The 12,622-nt window shown below is 49.0% G+C and overlaps 2 protein-coding genes across 5 annotated transcripts in view; one reads left to right on the forward strand and one right to left on the reverse strand.

Annotated features, from left to right (window-relative positions):
• The window catches only part of TENM4 (teneurin transmembrane protein 4), a gene marked incomplete at both ends in the record, with an annotated part of 389,090 nt that overhangs the window by 28,133 nt on the left and 348,335 nt on the right, over nt 1-12,622 (forward strand). The window lies entirely within an intron of this gene.
• LOC308272011 (large ribosomal subunit protein eL21-like) lies at nt 11,726-12,214 on the reverse strand (the record flags this gene model as incomplete). The annotated part of the gene is made up of 1 exon (XM_080708744.1): nt 11,726-12,214. Exon 1 carries the CDS (start codon nt 12,206-12,208, stop codon nt 11,726-11,728), a length of 483 nt encoding a protein of 160 aa, XP_080564870.1. The 5' UTR covers nt 12,209-12,214.

Consider the following 12,622-nt stretch of genomic DNA (forward strand, 5'->3'; position numbering starts at 1 on the left):
CATGCATGGCTAAGTCCTGGGCCTTATCCCAGATTTACTGGATGAAATGAAAGAAAGAGACAGACAGATGGACAGACAGACAGAGAGACTCAGGAATCTGCATTTTAAGTAAACCTCCCAGGTGCTTCTTATGCACACCAGTTTTGATCACTTACACTTTATACCCATGTGGGTTTCTAGAACTGAGAAAGCTGTCTAAAAGGATGAACAGAAAAACAAAGGTGGAATAACTGGGCCCTGAACACCCCGTGCCGGGTGCTGAGCTTGGCAGCCTTGGCTTTCTGCAGACAGCGCATCAGCCTCTTCCTCCCCCGGCCTCTGCAGGTTGCGCTGGCCAAGATGGAAAGCTTCCTCTGTTCCCTGCTTTGCATGGCAAGCCTGGGTGGATGTTTTCTCTCCACTCCATATGGATTTTGCAATTAACTCACTAGAAAAGTAAATCACAGGGTGCCTGGAATAATAAGTGCAGCGAATGCCAGGCTCAGCCAAGGAGACTGGGACTGGATCCAGAACATGGCAGAGGCTGCTGGGCTGGCTCTGGAAGAAGGCTGAAGGTCGGAGGCTGGCAGCTCCTGAGGCCGGACAAAGGCAAAAGATGAGGGAGGAGAGAGGGGACCGGGGGACGAGAGCCAGCACCCACTGGGTACGTGCAGCCTGTGTTCTGGGCTTTCCTGTCTTCATCTCCTCAATCCCACACAGCTGCTTTAGGTCACGTCATTGTTCCCATTTTACAGAGAAAGAAATTGAGCTTCAGAGAGACAGTGTTGCTTCCTGCTTGTCGGCTTCTCCAGGAAGCCTTCACTAGCATCTTCTGAACTACTGTGATCTTTCCTTTCTCTGAGAATAGGGAGAGCACTTTACCAATCTGAGAAGCTGGGGGACAGTGAGCACTGGTCTTGGGGAACTCGGCTTCCCTCTGTGAAGTAGGATGGGGACTGTTCCTGGTGGCAGGGCTGGTGTGAGTATTGAATCTGCTGTCTTACATCAGACCCTCCTAACACATAGCAGGCACTGGAAACGTCCCTTCTTTTTTAATCCACATTGCTCGCCTAAAGCATTCCCTATCACAAAGCATGCTACTCTTCTTTTAGAGATAAGTCACCACTGGGTGATGCAAGGATCCGTCATGTACCCACGCTAGCATGAGGAACAGGTTTATAGAACCGTTCCGTGTGGAATGGGAGCCGAAAGGAAAGGCGTGAGAATCGAGAGCAGTTGTCGACCTACCTGGTCTTAGAGACCAGAACAGGCTGGACATTCTGGATTCAGGGCAGGTGGCAGGCCTTTACCCAACTGACTCTCAAAGAGGCCAAGAACACAGCATATATTTTTCGTCTTGCTACTTGGAGTGCCAGTCCCTACTTCCAGTATTAATTTCTGAAAGAAAGGATCTGATTGGCTGAGTCCTTCTCTGGTTTTCAGGCCATGGTGGGTGGAGCCAGGCAGGGTGGGTCACGTGACACCGGGCATCCTTGTCTAGGCTGCCCCTCAGGAGACGCCTGGGCCAAGCCGCCTGGTTATGCAGGGCCCTGGCAGACGTGCACAAGATGATCTCTTGGTCCCTGCTGGCCCCATCTAGACTTCCTCTGACTTTCTGTCCCTTCAAACTAGGCTTATACTTGGTCTCAGTGTTAGGAGAGGGTTAAGGGGACAAAGAAGCAGAGACCCCGGGAGGTTCTCTGTGCTCTAACTAGATGTAGACTTTGTGTGTGTGTGTGTGTGTGTGTGTGTGTGGTACTGGGGTTCCTGGAAACCCTTCTACCTCTGGGCTACACTCCCCAGACCTATTTTTATATATATATTTTAAATTTGGAAACAGGGTCTCTTAAGCCAGAGAGCCTGGCTTGGAACCTGCCCGATCCTCCTGTCTCCGCCTCCCAAGTGCGGGGATGACAAGTGTGCGCCACCACGCCCGGCTCGCTGTGGACTTTTTACAGAAAAGTCTTGATGGAAAGTGTGCATGCCTGAGTCCTCCCTCGCAGGAGGTCCTGTCCACCTGCTGGTCAGTGGGGTTCTTTTCTGAGAAGTTTTCGCAGGGACCATACTCAGGGCCTGCCACACTCTCTCCCATACCCATATCCACATATACTGTTTATAAGTCAAAAGAGGTTTTCTCTTTTTTCCTCCAGAGCCTAAAAATCAAACTGGCTTCTTTCTGCTTCTCACAGCTTCCTGAGCAATAAAGATTCTGACATCAGAGCCAGACTCAGACAGTTCGGTTGATGTATGAGAAACATAGGGCAGGGAATTCGTCCTGTTTGGTGGCATTCACTCCACCATCACCACAGCTCCAAAACCCTTTGGGGCTGTAAGATAAATAAATGAGCATGACTTAGAAGACACCAAGAAAAGACACAGAGAATTAAAAAGCATGTTGGTTCTTTGTAAAATTCAATGGTGGTTTCTTTGCCTAGATAAAAAACTAGGCAGAGAGCCAGGCATGGTGGTGCATGCTTGTAATCCCTGCGCTTGGGAAGCTGAGACAGGAGGATCGCACAGGTTCAAAGCCAGCCTCAGCTACTTAGTGAGGCTCTCAGCAACTTAGTGAGACCCTGTTTCCAAATAAAATAGAAAATAGGTCTGGGAGTATAGCCCAGAGGTAGAAAGCCTCTGGGTTCCACCCTCAGTACCACCAAAAAAAAAAAAAAAAAAAAAGACAAAAGCAAAAACAAAAACAAAAACAAAAATAAAAAACACTAGACATAGAACAGGACTTAAAATGCATATATAACTATTCCAGCTGAAAGGATAGAATCTCATGTCTTATATAATTGCACCGTCCAATAGAATTTTCTGAAATTATAGGAATGTTCTCTATTTGCACTATTCTATACGGTCCCCATTAGTCAGATGGGGCCATTAAACACTTTAAATGTAGCTGAGAAAATGGATTTTTAATCTTGATTGATTTAATCTTAAATCTAAATTTAATTGCCTCATACATGTTGCTAGTAGCTACCATATTGGATTGTGCAGCTCTAAAATTAATGGACTCTTTCAGCTCTCTGGGCCGGGAACATACCTTAGGCCCCATATTCCTAGTGCCTAGTACAGTGGCTACTATGAGTTCAGTAATCTTCAAATGAATGAATAGCGTCAACACTGGTAGGGTTGAAGTGGAAACAGTGTCACAGCAAAGGTAAGTGCACAGGATTTAGGGTCGGGCAGACCCAAATGTAAAATGTGACTATGGCAATTATCTCTGTAACTACACGAATGTTGTTAGCATCTCAAAGCCTTTCTTTGTTGTGAAATGGTAACAATACCTATGTTCCTCACAAAGGAGCAAAGGAGTTGGCATATAGAGTGGTTAATGCAGTGGCTGGCATATAAGTCCCATGATTAAGTACGAGGCTCATAGGAAAGGCCAGGAAAATAAAAATAAGCCCTACTAACAACCAAGCTATGATATCACCAACATGTAGAAGCAGTGCTCTAAACAAGACACTGGCAAAGCCTCTTTGTGCCCATGTTCAGAGCACAAATGTGGCCATCCTGTGACTACAGAAGTTATCCAACATCAACCTCTCTGAACTACTATTGCCTTTTTCTATAAGATTGTTACTGACTCCAGCCCGACTCTCTTCCTCCCCTTTGTTAGGGTTTAGCTATGTAAAAGCCCCTAGAAAAGTTTATGTGCTGGTAACGCAGAAATGTTCCAAGGTGGAATAATTGAATGGGGGGAGGGGGTCTAACCTCATCACTGATTAATTATTCAAATGGTTTAGTGGGTGGGAACTGTCTGCAGGTGAGGCATGGCTGGAGGAGATAGATCACTGTGGGTGTGGTTTTGGAGACTATATCTGTCCCTAGTACTTGCTTTTCACTCTATTTCTCTGCTTCTGGCTGCTTTGAACATCTTTTCTCCACCAAGTCCTGCGGCCATGATGTCTACCTTGGAGCCCACTAAGAATGCACTGAACTTCTGAGACCATGAGCCAAAATAGCCCTTTCCTCTTCTAAGTCATGCTTGCAAGTATTTTGGTCACAGAAATGATAAAATGGAATAATACACTCTCTAAATAAGAATATTCATCTGGTTGTTCCCATTTCTTGAAAACATCCAGTGCACTTGCATTCTAGGCTCTTTTGAATCATCCAACATACTCGGTAAGGTCCCTGCACATACCTGAGGTCCCAGTAAGGTACATTTTGCCTTGGTTCAGCCAGTTCAATACACTTAGTCATGTTATAAGTACAGATATGATCCTGGTGGCCTTTGCACAGCCAGTGGACACCATCAAATGCTTCAAACCTCACAGTTCCATTGTGACACCTGAACGTTCGTGGAACAGTCATGGAAAAGCTTTTTCTTTACTGACTTTCTTTCTGTGAGGCTCAGCTTCGTAAAACCCAACTGCCAAGTTAAAATTCCTGCACAATTATAAGCTGCCTTTTTCCTTAAACAGGACTTGGACTTATGTGGTTAGTGGCCAGAGCTCTTGGCCTTCTCTACTTTCCCCAGAGAGGTTCTGTTTTACAGAAAGAAAAAAAATCCAGCAGAAATGAGGTGGAAGAGAAAAAAAATGTTATAGCCCTTCAGAGAGAGTTCAGATGCCTGTGTTTGGTCCAGCCTCTCCTCTCAGTTTGCAAAAGGCATAGATATCACCCCAGACTCTAGTTGATGTTTAAAAGAAAAAAGCCCAGTGAAGGGCAGGAAAGAGGTATCCAGGAAGGCATCAGTGAGGAGGTAACATTTGCACTGGGAATCCTGTAGATGAAGGAGGTGAGGGAGGATTATATGGTTAAAGATGGTGTTGAAATTTCAGAGCCCCAAAGGAGTAGTTTTCAAGGGCCATGAGTTGGGCTTGATGAGTTGGAATTGTAGATGTGAAGAGTTTGAAGCACCTGGGAGACATCTAAGTTGAGATAATTACTAGAGACCCAGAGCCAAACAGAGGCCCTGGAGATGCTGATTTAAGGGGTCACTTTCTCATCCATGTATCCATTCATTCACTCATTCAAGAGCAACAAATGCAGGACCTACACTATGCAGGCCCTGTGCTCCATGCTGAGAGGCAATGGTGACAAAACTGAAGTCCCTGGTGACGGTGGTCTCTGCCTTTCTTGGTCTAGCTTTGGTTTTGCAGAGCTACCGGTTAGGGAGTTCTGGCCATCTGCCCCTGTTATATTTTCCCTGGAGACGTTCCATAAAAAGAAAGCATCCTAGAGTAGAAGCTGATTCTCCAACATTGATTCTGAAATGCCGGGTTTTCTCTTTCTTCCTCCATAGAAATATTTTCTACTACTGTTCTTCTGATTTGGTTGGAAAAGAACTAAGTCTTTCTGATGATTCTCATACAGGTCAAATTTATGAAAATAAATATTTAGTTGCTCATCTCTTGTAATCTTGGCTTTGGATATCCTGTTGGATTTTAAAAAGTGTCCATTGATTTTTTGGGGGGTGGGCCTTGATTATGTTGGAGGAATTATTTATTTATTTTTTATTAAACAAATTTTTTATTGAACGTAAATGGTATACATTTAAACTATATTTGGTGCCCTCTCCCCCCCACCCCTGTTTTCCCTTCCCCCCTCCCACCAATGGTTGTCCAGGTTAACCCTGTCATATTCATAATTTTACACATATTCAGATGTAGACCCTCATTAATCAAGATCAGCCTTCCTCCTCTCCTATCTTTCCATTCAAACTTTGCTGATATTTCCCCTCCATTATCTGGAGTCCCACTGGTATCCTCTGTGTTTCCTAGTTTGGGCATATTAGAGGAAACGTATGTACCTTCTCCTTCTGTGCTTGGCTGATCTCACTTAACATAATGTTCTCCAGGGCTTTCCATCTTCTTGCAAATGATATAATTTTGTTCTTCTTTATGGCTGAATAGAATTCCATTGTGTGTATTTCCCACAGTTTCGCTATCCATTCATCTGTTGATGGAGATCTGGGTTGGTTCCGTATTTTGGCTATTGCAAATTGTGCTGCTATGAACATAGGTATGCATATGTTGCTGTAGTTCTCTGAATTCAGCCCCTTTGGAAAGATACCCAGGAGTGGTATAGCTGGACAATATGGTGGATCTATTCCCACCTTTCTTAGGAATTGGAGGAATTATTTAAATAATGGAGAAACATCTCTTGTAAATCAGCAAAAAAATATTAAGACACAGTGGTCTATTATAAAGTGTTTTTCTTAGAAGTTTTGGACATAAGCTGTTCTCTAATGGCCAACAGCTTAAAATAACACAACAAAGCAAAATGAAATATGGTGTACTAACTATAGAAATTGTAAAGAATTTGTTGACTACTCTATCACTAACAGGGCAGAAATCCATCTCTTTGATTCTTACAGTATAGTAGAAGAGAAATCCTCATTAGTCCCCCAGATTGATAAGAAGTCTGACTATCCCATTAACTCCTAAGACTCTGTCCTACCACCATAACCCACACTCAGGTTGCTCTGAAGTGCCAAGGGCAATGATGTGAAGTCCACGCTGGGTGGAATGCCTCTGTTGTTGAGGGCACTCCACTGTGTGCAGCAGCTGATGATGAGAACTTTCCCCAGAAGTTGCCAGCGAGATTAGAGAGGCAGGCAGTCTGCTTCTTCTCCAGTAGACTCTCCTTGCTTGTGTGTACAGCCCCACCCAGCACTGTCCCTGCTTTTTCAGGTGATGTGTGTAGATACAGTCCCCTTTCCTGCCTGCACTCCATCCCCACCCTCAGCATCCTTTGTCAGAATGAAGCTTGAGTGCATATGGTTTAGCTGACCCTCCCATCTCTGCTTCTCAGACTCCATCCATCACTTTAACTCAGTTGCCAGAAGGTACTTGACCACTTTACCTGGACTTGGGTATTCCAACCTCCCTGAGTCTCTTTCCCCATGAGGATTCAAACCTTCTCACTGCCACTCACCTTCAAGTCTTTTGGTCAGGTGCTAATGCCACACCTTTATGGAGTTTGGGATAATTGTTATGGTACCTTCTGCCTTGTGGATGTCTTCCCATTCATAAGAGGCCTGACACTGATTTTTTTTGGGGGGGCAGGTTGTGGGTCTAAACATACATGCACACAGCCCTTGGTATGTTTCCCTCCATATCCCACAGCTCCCCCCTCCTCCCTTTCTGTACATGTCAGTAAAATTGTAGTGATACCTTCTGATGTGGACAGAGCATTATTTGAAATATTTCCTTCTTCACCCCTTTGTTCCTCCCTAACTCCTCCCTCAGGCCCTTCCACCGTTCTCTTGGTTTCTCTCTCCATTTATCTGAAGTCCTTTTGTTTCCTGTTTTCTATACTCCACATACAATAGAAAAATACTACCTTTGACTTTTGAGACTGACTGATCGCACTTAGCATAATATTCTCTAGTTCCATCCTTTTCATTGCAAATGGCATATTTTTGTTCTTTATGGCTGAGTAAATGTTCACTGTATGTACATTCCACGTTTTTATTACCTACTCATTGGTTGATAGACACCTGGGTTACTTTCCTAATTTAGCTCTTGTGACTTGTGCTACAATAAACATGGGTATTTCTGTATCACTATAGTATGTTGACAGCAACTGTCTAGGAAAGACACAAAGGACTGGCCTCGCTGGTCATATGGTGGCTCCATTACTAGTCTTTTGAGGAACTTCCGTAGTGGTTGCACTCATTTACAGTCCCACCAACAGTGTTAAGAGTTCCTATTTCCCTGCATCCTTGACAGCATTTATTGTTGTTTGTACTTGGTGGTTGCTTTTCTAACTGGATTTGGAAGGAATCTCAGTAGAGTTTTTTTTTTTAAATTTATTTTTTAAATTGGTGCATTGTAGTCATATATCAATCACATTGGAGTACAAGACTTGAGAAGATATACAAGCACACATCATCCAATTAGCCCTCCTCCAGCCCCCATCTCATTCCCTCCCCCTCCCTCCATCCCACACTTCTTTGGTGATTTACTTTGATACATTTGTTTATGTACCTCCTGCGTTTTAAAGAGGCTCCGTCCTCCAGTATTACATACCCTCTGATTAGTCACATTAGTTGCTTCACTATAGGGCCCTTTCTATAGCTCAACCTCTTCCTGTTGCCCTTATCCTCCTAGTTATTGCTGATTAAGAGAAGCGTATGATTTATATTTTCTGCGATATTTCTCTGTGCATGCTGCGTTGCAAGTACCAATCCCACTCTTGATGGTCCCAGTAGTGGCCTGGCTACTCAGTGGACTGATCCAGACCTCGCTGGCTCAAGTAGCGGCCTTGCCTCATGGGAGGCCCCAGTTCTGGTCTCGCTGGCCCCTGAACGGGTCTAACCCCTAAGCTGGCTTTGGTCCCGGCCTTGGAGGCCGCAGGAGTGAACTTGCCTCACGCCAGGCTCCGATGCTGGCCATTGGCCCCTGTACTGGTCTAACCCCTTGGCAGGATTCCAATCCCGGCCTCGGAGGCCCCAGCACCGGCCTAGCCTCATAGCAGGTTCCAATGCCGGCCTCGTTGGCCCCAGCACCAGCCTAACCCCTTGGCAGGCTCCAATCCCGGCCTCGGAGGCCCCAGCACTGGTCATGCCTCAAGGCAGGCTCCGATGCCGGCCTTGCTGGCCCCAGCACCGGCCTAACCCCTCGGCAGGCTCTTATCCTAGCCTCGGAGGCCCCAGTACCAGCTTTGCCTCACGGCAGGCTCCTATGCCGGCCTCACTGGCCCCAGCAGAGGCCTAACCCCTCGGCAGGCTCCGATCCCGGCCTCAGAGGCCCCAACACTGGTCATGCCTCACGGCAGGCTCCGATGCCGGCCTCGCTGGCCCCAGCACCGGCCTAACCCCTCGGCAGGCTCTTATCCTGGCCTCGGAGGCCCCAGTACCGGCCTTGCCTCACGGCAGGCTCCGATGCCGGCCTCGCTGGCCCCAGCACCGGCCTAACCCCTCGGCAGGCTCTTATCCTGGCCTCAGAGGCCCCAGTACCGGCCTTGCCTCAAGGTAGGCTCCGATGCCGGCCTCGCTGGCCCCAGCACCAGCCTAACCCCTTGGCAGGCTCTGATCCCGGATTTGGAGGCCCCAGCACTGGTCATGCATCAAGGCAGGCTCCGATCCCGGCCTCGGAGGCCCCAGCACTGGTCATGCCTCACGGCAGGCTCTGATGCCGGCCTCACTGGCCCCAGCACCGGCCTAACCCCTCGGCAGGCTCTTATCCTGGCCTCAGAGGCCCCAGTACTGGCCTTGCCTCAAGGCAGGCTCCGATGCCGGCCTCGCTGGCCCCAGCACCGGCCTAACCCCTCGGCAGGCTCTTATCCTGGCCTCAGAGGCCCCAGTACCAGCCTTGCCTCAAGGCAGGCTCCGATGCTGGCCTCGCTGGCCCCAGCACCGGCCTAACCCCTCAGCAGGCTCTTATCCTGGCCTCGGAGGCCCCAGTACCGGCCTTGCCTCACGGCAGGCTCCGATGCCAGCCTCGCTGGCCCCAGCACCGGCCTAACCCCTCGGCAGGCTCTTATCCTGGCCTCGGAGGCCCCAGTACCGGCCTTGCCTCAAGGCAGGCTCCGATGCCGGCCTCGCTGGCCCCAGCACCGGCCTAACCCCTCGGCAGGCTCCGATCCCGGCCTCGGAGACCCCAGCACTGGTCATGCCTCACTGCAGGCTCCAATGCCGGCCTCACTGGCCCCAGCACCGGCCTAACCCCTCAGCAGGCTCTTATCATGCCTCAAGGCAGGCTCCGATGCCGGTCTCGCTGTCCCCAGCACCGGCCTAACCCCTCGGCAGGTTCTTATCCTGGCCTCGGAGGCCCCAGTACTGGCCTTGCCTCAAGGCAGGCTCCGATGCCGGCCTCACTGGCCCCAGCACCGGCCTAACCCCTCGGCAGGCTCTTATCCTGGCCTCAGAGGCCCCAGTTCCGGCCTTGCCTCAAGGCAGGCTCCGATGCCGGCTTCGCTGGCCCCAGCACCGGCCTAACCCCTCGGCAGGCTCTTATCCTGGCCTCAGAGGCCCCAGTACCGGCCTTGCCTCACGGCAGGCTCCAATGCCGGCCTCGCTGGCCCCAGCACTGGCCTAACCCCTTGGCAGGCTCTTATCCTGGCCTCGGAGGCCCCAGTACCGGCCTTGCCTCAAGGCAGGCTCCAATGCCAGCCTCACTGGCCCCAGCACCAGCCTAACCCCTCGGCAGGCTCTTATCCTGGCCTCGGAGGCCCCAGTACTGGCCTTGCCTCAAGGCAGGCTCCGATGCTGGCCTCGCTGGCCCCAGCACCGGCCTAACCCCTCGGCAGGCTCTTATCCTGGCCTCGAGGCCCCAGTACCGGCCTTGCCTCAAGGCAGGCTCCGATGCCGGCCTCACTGGCCCCAGCACCGGCCTAACCCCTCGGCAGGCTCCGATCCCGGCCTCGGAGGCCCTAGCACAAGCCTTGCCTCATGGAAGGCTCCAATGCCGGCCTCGCTGGCCCCAGCATCGGTCTAACCCCTCTGCAGGTTCCAATCCTGGCCACGGAGGCCTCAGTAGTGGCCTTGCCTCACAGCAAGTTCCGATGTCGGCCACTGGCCCCGGCGCCCGCCTAACCCCTCAGCAGGTTCCGATCACTGTCTCTGTGGTTATTATTTCAAAGGTTCCAGTTGTAATGTATCAGATCTCTGCCTCCCCCGAATATTGGCCACTGGCATTGCCACTGCCTCCACCGTTTCAAATCCTTCCCAGGCTCTTTTTCCACTCTGAATGTTGTCCAGTGTTCCTAAGCATGCGTGATTGTAGCATTCAACATTTGGTGTAATTTCTCCAAAAAAATAAAGTTGGTAAGATCCGGTTTCTGCTTCTCCTGAATACAAGTCTCCACCACCATCGCGGAGAACTCTTTCAACACCGCATTTCTCCTTGGTCTCCGCTAAACTCTCTCCTTATATGTGATGTCTGAGATTCTTAACAATATAGAGAAATAGCAGTCCTCTTTCACGGCGAATTTTTCCATAAGTTCCAGTGCATTTAGATAAGTTTTGTCTGCATCTCCAGTGTCCTGGCATCCATAACGGCTTTCTTATCTCCTCTCCGATATTTTTCTTTATCTTTTTCTGTTCTGGGCCCGGTTTCTCCAGGGGTCTGGCGTGCTACTCGCAGTTCGGCCTGGGGCCCAGAGTCCCGCGACCCAGGCCCCAGCTGGCGTGCCCTGTGCGCGACCCCTGCCCAGAACCCAGCATCTTACTGGGCCTGGTTTCTCCAGGGGTCTGGCGTGCTATGCACAGTTCGGCCGGGACCCAGAGTCCCGCGACCCGGGCCCCAGCTGGCGTGCCCTGCCCGCGACCCCCGCCCAGAACCCAGTGTCTTACTGAGCCAGGTTTCTCCAGGGGCCTGGCGTCCTATGCGCAGTTCGGCCGGGACCCAGAGTCCCGCGACCCGGGCCCCAGCTGGCGTGCCCTTTGCTCGACCCTCGCCCAGAACCCAGCGTCTTACTGGGCCCAGTTTCCGACCCGGGCCCCATCTGGCGTGCCCCGCCCGCGACCCCCGCCCAGAACCCAGCGTCTTACTGGGCCCGGTTTCTCCAGGGGCCTCTCTCAGTAGAGTTTTGATTTGTATTTCCCTGGATGCTAATGATGTTGAACACACATATTTGTTGGTCATTTGTATTTCTTCTTTTGAGAAGTGTCTATTAAGTTCTGGTTTAGTATTTATTATTTTAGTCCTTTGCATATTCTAAATATGAATCCTTTATCAGAGGAGTAGCTGGAAAATATTTTCTCCCATTCTCTAGGCTCTATCTTCAGATTCTTTTTTTTTTTCCATGTTTACAGCCCAGGGGACTTTATTTATTGTTTGTACACCTATTATGCCATGAATTCATAGGGAATAGGTTCTAGCAGCTCAGGCTCCTTTCCATTGGTTCTCACAAAGTGTGCTTCTCTGGGTGGAGCAGGCTGGCGCTTCAGCTGAACCCACGTACCTTTCTCTTTGGCTTCCTTCTTCTTCTGATCATTTTCTTTCACCCGCTTCAGGAAGCTGTCTCGACTCTTAGAGTGCTTAATATGCTCAATACGCACGTTAATTCTCTTAGCAAGAATCTTGCCCTTGACTTGCTTGTTTACCACAATGCCAACAGCATGCTGGGTAACATTATAGACTCTTCCAGTTTTGCCATGGTAACATTTGTGAGGCATTCCTTTTTGAACAGTACCCATTCCCTTAATGTCTACAATATCACCCTTCTTGTAGATTCGCATGTATGTGGCCAGAGGAACAACTCCATGTTTTCTAAAAGGCCTAGAGAACATATAACGGGTTCCTCCCCTCTTCCCTTTTGTGTTCGTCATTTTGGCGAATTAGCGGCGCGCGGCTGCAGCTCGAGTCTTTGGAGTCTCTTCAGATTCTAGATCGTTTTCTTTCCTATATGAAGCTTTATAATTTGATGTCACCCCACTTATTTATTCTTGATTTTATTTCCTGAGATTTGAGGGTCTACCATTGCCTATAAGTAGGAGAGCTGGTTCTGTCTTTTCCTCTAGTAATTGTGAGGTTCTGATGTAATTTGTCAGTCTTTAGTCCATCTTGAATTGAATTTTGTGCAAGGTGAGAGATGGGTCTCATTTCATTCTGCATACAGATATCCAGTTTTTCCAACATCATTTGTTGAAAAGGCTGTCTTTTATCCAGCATATGTTTTGGGCATCTTTTTCAAAAAACCAATAGGATATAAATGTGAGGATTTGTCTTTGTATCTTCTATTT

Source organism: Muscardinus avellanarius, assembly GCF_963383645.1.
Source record: "Muscardinus avellanarius genome assembly, chromosome: 1".
In the NCBI taxonomy this organism is placed as follows: domain Eukaryota; kingdom Metazoa; phylum Chordata; class Mammalia; order Rodentia; family Gliridae; genus Muscardinus; species Muscardinus avellanarius.